Below are 6,650 nucleotides of genomic sequence, written 5' to 3'. Positions count from 1 at the left end.
TAAGCAGTGTAAACAAGTAGTCAAGTTTGGCGAGAATACAATATAAACAGTGTAGACAAGTAGTCGAGTTTGTAGAAAATATAGTATAAGCAATACAGACAAGTAGTCGAGTTTAGAGAGGATAAACTATAAGCAATGTAGACAAGTAGTCGAGTTTTGAAAAAAATACAATATAAGCAGTGTAGACAAATAGTCGAGTTTGGAGAGGACACAGTATAGATAGATATAATGCACCAACAATAAAATGGCTTCAACTAAACCTTACATAGTCATTAACTAAATTAACATGCAAAAACCAAAAAGTTCAAAACTAAGCCACAACTAGTAGTGGGAAAGGCCACATTAAAAACTACTACTAGTTTTAGAACCTAATTACATACATATTATGATTATAATAGTAATAATTAATAATTAAAACTACTAGGCCCTTTCTCTTTATCTACAAGTTTCAGCTTTGATTTTCTTTAAAGTTATTATCATCATAAACCTTACTAGCAAAAAGAGTTGGATTGATCATTTTCCATTCTCATGATCATGTCACATAACACTGCAAGCATTTGGATTTTCATCACTAAAGAGCTGAGGGGCATGAACCGTAACCGGGTACGGGTTGTGGAACTGGTCGGCTGGATAAACCGGTCCAACTGGTCCGTACATATACGGGTATGGATACCCGAATTGTACTTGTTGCTGCATCAATTGCATTCCATTAGCTACGTTACCACCACCACCACCACCAACGCCAGCGCCTCCGTCTACTGTCTCATCCTTCACCTTACCTTTCCCTTCGCCATTGCCTTCACCGCCTTTACCTTTACCTTTGCCACCACCTTTTCCGTTTTCACCACCACCACCACCGTTATCACCACCGCCTTTCTCTTTCTTCTCTCCGCCTTCCTTCTTAGGCGGGACAATCTCGACTTCCTTCTTCAAATGCTTCTTCAACGTCTCAGCCAACGCCTTCATGTCCATCGACCCGGTCACAGTCACCAAATCCTTTTGCTTGTCTACTTTCATCTCCTTGTACCCTGCACAATCACACCATCAAGCATCAATTGTACTTCCCTCCTATGTTGCTCGGACTCTTCAATAATGTCAACGTGTGCGTGTCGGATTCATCAAAACTAGTGTATTTTTAGAGGATCCGACACGGGTGCGACATCAGAAGTGAAGAGTAAGCGCAACTTAGCTTCCCTCAGTTTCAACTTATTTGTTTAACAAAAACGCTTCATTTCAACTTCATATCGATTCAACTTTTTTCCATTTCTTAGACTCCGTGCACGTGCACGTCAGAACTAGACAAACAAATTGAAACGAAAGAAAACATGAGTCGGAATTTTAGATGATTTGAATCTTTACCTTTGAATTTGGTGACGATTTTGTAGATTTTCTGAATACATCCTTGACAATGGAGATGCAACTTCAACACTGCGGTGGTGATCGGAGGCTGTTAAACAAATCGCAAAACATTACGATATTTAGTAGACATTCATAAAAAAACATCTAACGAATTATCAAAGACGTATATTCCTTGTTCATTCTCGGACAATCACTTATTCACAAACGTAATGCGGAGAAAATAGTTTTCATCTCCTATCTCATCGAAAACCGTTTTGGTCAAATACCTAGCGATAAACTCGTACTTTCCTATTAATAGTAGTAATATTCATTAATAGGATAGGATTAAATTACATAAAAATGAATGATAAAACTCAGAATATATTCAGTAATTTGTCAGATGTCAGTTTTGACTAATCATAACCATAACTGATTAACGTGAAAATCACGTAATTATTTCAAAATTGAAATTTTTACAGATTATTTAAATATTTATGAACAGTTAAGAAACTGCTAAAATACTCATGTGACATCTGGTGCACATGATTTGTACCGTATATTCCGGAGACAAATGAATCAGAAGAAAATTCTATTGTTTTTTTTATTTTAACATATGCTTGGAAATTTGAAAAAAACAAAATATCAAATGCAAAAATAAGACAAAAAGGTATTATCAGAATAATAATGGAAGTATGAAACAGAATAAAAACGACGGAAAAAAAAGGACGAAAACAATAAGACGCGTTTGGCCATAAGAATATTAATTACTACATCCTCTCTCATTTACATGAAACCTTTTGAATTTCGAGATTCAAATAAATCTGTGACATTAATTTTTTACTTATAGCATTTTCATATAGTTTATACATTTATAAAGTTTGTTTCAAAAAAATTTGAAGAGTCTAATGCTATAGACTTTAGAGTCAAAATTAAATCGACTCTCAAAATTCAAACTATGCCATAAATGGAGGGGGTTATTTTCGAATTTTGAAAAATATGTTTACCCATAAAATTTCAAAACTCAACTTCAAGTTGAATTCCCAAATCTTTTAGGAATTTAAAAAACACCGGGAAAATATCATATTTCACTTTGAAGACAAAACTTAATTAAAGTAGTCATAATTTTCATCTAAGTTGCTCGAACACTCCAAAAATGTTGGAGTACCAATATCAGATCCTCCAAATATATACTATTTTTGAATAATCCGACACGCACCCGTAGATATTTTTTAAGAGTACATGCAACTTAAGTTTTCATGACTAAACGCTTGCTTAATTAAAGTAGTCGTAATTTTCATCTAAGTTGCTCCAAAAACATTATCGCACACGTGTCAAATCCTTAAAAAAATATACTCCTACTATTTTTGAGGATGATCTAACACGCAATCATAAACATTTTGAAGAGTATGAGCAACTTAAATTTTCATGGTCAAACGCTTACTAAATTTATCAGTAAATTTTATTTTAATTAAAGTACCTCTTTCTCTTTGGTCTTTTTTTTATCTTCTCCTCCTTTGTTCTCCTTCGAATCCTTTTCCTCCTCCTTCTTCTTCTTCTCTTCTCCTCCGGAGGCGCCATTGTCGCCGCCTCCCTTTCCCTTACCGTCCTTTTTAGGTATCGGAGAAACAAGTTCAACATTCTTGTGTGTTTTCTGTTCAACTTTCTCTCGTAACATCACCGGATCAACTTTACCAATCACAGTTAGTTTCTTCGAATCTATATCGCACGTAACTTTCTCCACACCTATATATAATATACAATCAATAATATCAATACGAAGAAATTGAAAAGGAAGTTTATTGGAATTTCACATTTTGAATGATCAGAGAATACACAGTACACTGAAGAACAGAACAAGCAATTAATATTCACAACTGTCAATTCTTTTGGTTCAATTAAAGCAAAATGCAATAACATTGACAATAATTTTTGTTCAAATTCCGGAAAATATATTTGACCAAAAAACTCACCATTTCTGAAATTTTGACATAAATATGTTTTCCTTAATTGTTTTTTCGCTCCAAATTACTCACAAAAATTCAAAAAACAAACTCCGATAAGTTTTCATGGCCAAACAACTACAATTTTTTTTAATTCAATTGAAACAAAAATGCAGAAATTGAAACACAACATTACCAAAGAGCACAACAACAACAACAACATACTCCCCTCCGTTTAAAAAACAATGAACTACTTTCCTTTTTAGACCGCTTCAATTTTCATTCAATTTATAAAGCAAAATTCACAAAAAATAAGTAAATATAAAGAGACAAAGCACTAACAAAGAGAACAACAACAATAAGTTGATTTTACTCCTAAATTACTCGAAAAAAAGAAAAGAAAAAAAAACTCCAATTTTCAAAACAAAACTATTTTTTTCTTCAAATAATCACACAATATTCATGGTTAATCTTTTTTTTTTTTTTTCAAATAATCACCAGAAAGAAGACCAACAATATATCAATTTTTTGTTCAATTAAATCAAAACATTGAAAAACAATTTTTTTTATTTATTTTGTTATTGATAAATCCAAATGAATATATTAGCCATTATTATTATATACTAGTATATATATATACCTCCAACACTTCGAATGGCTTTGACAACTTTAGTAACACATCCTTCACAATGAAAATCTGATTTCATAACAATGGTTAAGTTTCCATCCTTCTTATTCTCTCCTCCTCCTTCCTTCTTCTTTTCTCCTCCTTCATTCTTCTTATTCTTCTTCTACAAATCAACCAAAAAAAAAAAAAATTATGAAGAAATCGTTCAGTAACCATACACTAGTAAAATAATTGAGCATTGGCCACTGCAGAAGGATGACACGCACAAACAAATCGAGAAATAATTCAGTAATTTGCAATGGCCCCTGTTCAAGGATAACACAATAACAACAACAACAACAAGTAGTGGTGTTATGTTTCAAAGATACACCCACAAATTGAAAAAATGGTTCAGTAGGAAGAAAATACAGTAGTAAACAAATCAAACAATGTCCCCTATTTAAGAATAACACACAACAACAGCAACAAGAAGTAGTGGCGTTGTGTTTCAAAGATGACACGTACAATAGTGGTAAACAATTCGAGACACACAACAGCAAAAACAATAGCAACAACTAATGTTGTGGTTCAAGGATGACAAGCACAAATCGAAAATTAATTCAATAAACAGAAAATTGTTAACAAAATCGAACAATGACCAAGGATGACACAACAAAAACAACAAGTAGTGGTGTTGTGTTTCATACACAAATCGAGAAATGGTTCAGTAAATAAAAGTAGTGGTAAACAAATTGCAACAAGTAGTGGTGTTGTGTTTGAAAAATCACACGCACAAATTGAGAAAGGATGACACACAACAATAACATATAGTGTTGTATTTCAAAGATGACACGCACAAATCGAGAAATGATTCTGTACACAAGAAAATGTATATAGAATCACTAGTTATTTTTTGTTCATACCTCACCCATTTGTGTGGTAATATTTGTACGAAGTTTCTGGAATTTAGAAAATGGAATTTGTACAGAGTGGGAAAATGGAATGGGTAGTGAGAATTTATATAGCAGTTGGGGTGGGAGGGGTGGGTTGGGGTGGTGGGGTGGAGTGGGGGTGGGGTGGGGGTGGGGGGTGAAGAAGGGTAGTTGTGTTATGTGTATGTGCGAGAGAAGTGGAGAGTGGACCGTGTGGTACAGTGAGCTGTCAAATGGAAATGTGTGTGAGATGATGATGTGTTAAGCATACATGCATGTTATGGCATCATCATCATACCACTTTATGGAGTAGCGGAGATTTTTCACCAAGCGTGAATATACGAACTAATCCAAGGGGTTCAGTATTTACTATATATACATAAAAAATAATTATGATCATGTATATATAATATAATTTTCAGTCGAAGGAGGTTCGAATAAACCCCCTAAATTAAGTGTAGCTCCGCCCCTTACTTTATATATGGTGGAGGAAAATCCTAAGGTTTCGTTTAGTTCGGAAAGATTTATTTCAAAATAAATAATTTTGAGATTAACTATTTTGAAATTAGTTATTCTACAATATATATGAGATAATTTATTCCATCACTATGGTATAAATAATGGAATAAATAATTTCAGAACGAAATTATACTTCCAATCAAATGCAGAATAAAATAATCCTAAATTTTATTTCGATATTATTATATTTTATAGCTCACACCAAACAACCCCTAAGGGTAGTATAGAAATTTTTGCTCTAGATTTTTTTCTTCTGGTGTTCACTGTTAAAATTGGAATTTAATTAATCTGAATTTCCTAACGCTCTAGCATTTTCTACCAAAACTCTTTTCATAGCAAAGATTCAGAATCGAACCTCTAACAAATAAAGCCGTCAATATGGGTCAAGCCTATTGGGCCGGCCCAACCCGGCCTCTAATTTGATGGAGTTGAGCTTTAATTTTTGAAGCCCATTTAGGAACAAGGCTTTTTAGTCCGGCCCGGATAAGCCTGTGGCTCGTAAGGCTTGAGCAATGTGGGTTAGGCTAGCCCATGGGCCGGCCCGTAAGTCAAATACATGCAACTATTTAGATTGCTTATTAGTATTTTTATTTGGTTCAAAGGATATCATGCAAAAAAGTTATTTAATTTCGCAATTAAGAGTATTTTGGGGGGCTGTTGGAGACTTGATTAACAAGTATTAACACTATGCAATATTATCTGGTAATATTTATGTTTATTAACATTCTAAAATTAAATTATAAAATATTACTTTTTAGAAAGTAGGCTGACCCATGAGGCCCGCAACCCACAAAGTAATGCTGTGGGTTTGGTGTTTTTTGTCCCATCATTTTGATGGGTCAGCTCAACCTGGCCCGTCAAACTCAAAGCCCGTGTGGGCTAGTGCGGATGGACTGGGCCAACCCGTATTGATAGCTCTGTTAACAAATAGTTATTTAACTTTGATATCATATTAATTGATTATCCTTTTTGTCTAATTATTAAATTAATTATTACTTTAATGTAATTTAATTTGTGATATCTTCATTATGAATGGAAATAAATTGATTAGGTAGAGATAGAATACACTAATTGCCTCTTAAATTTGTTAATAGAACTTTATTGAAGGGAAGAAAGGCTAAGGTTTACAATATAATCTGAAAAGCATAAAACTAACTAAAACAAGAGTAGGCTATATATACATAGCCAATAACCTAAAGGTCCATAAACTAAAGGCCCAATAACATATGGGCTAACATCCCCCCTCAAACTCACAATGCAACAGCAATAAGCATTGAGAGTTTGTCACACAAAAAACGAAATCGAGATGCCGAC

The 6,650-nt window shown here is 33.6% G+C and overlaps 1 protein-coding gene across 3 annotated transcripts; it reads right to left on the bottom strand.

Moving 5' to 3' along the window:
* Positions 1-220: 220 nt before the first annotated feature.
* LOC107848392 (heavy metal-associated isoprenylated plant protein 3) lies at positions 221-4,932 on the bottom strand. Of its 3 annotated transcripts, none has more exons than XM_016693154.2 (5): positions 4,809-4,932; positions 3,919-4,066; positions 2,816-3,081; positions 1,360-1,447; positions 221-1,028 (listed from the first exon to the last, which is right to left on the bottom strand). In XM_016693154.2, the coding sequence occupies exons 1-5, from the start codon at positions 4,815-4,817 to the stop codon at positions 538-540; spliced, it is 1,002 nt and encodes a 333-aa protein (XP_016548640.2). In that variant the 5' UTR covers positions 4,818-4,932; the 3' UTR covers positions 221-537. The 3 variants fall into 3 exon arrangements, with proteins under 3 accessions (XP_016548640.2, XP_047255899.1, XP_047255898.1); XM_047399943.1 differs by having other exon boundaries at positions 3,919-4,069; positions 4,809-4,927; XM_047399942.1 differs by lacking the exon at positions 4,809-4,932 and adding an exon at positions 4,680-4,761 and having other exon boundaries at positions 3,919-4,069.
* Positions 4,933-6,650: the final 1,718 nt, after the last annotated feature.

Source organism: Capsicum annuum, chromosome 11 (assembly GCF_002878395.1).
Source record: "Capsicum annuum cultivar UCD-10X-F1 chromosome 11, UCD10Xv1.1, whole genome shotgun sequence".
Lineage (NCBI taxonomy): Eukaryota > Viridiplantae > Streptophyta > Magnoliopsida > Solanales > Solanaceae > Capsicum > Capsicum annuum.
Note: the sequence above shows the minus strand (reverse complement) of the source record. Positions and strands in the feature narration are given on the sequence as shown.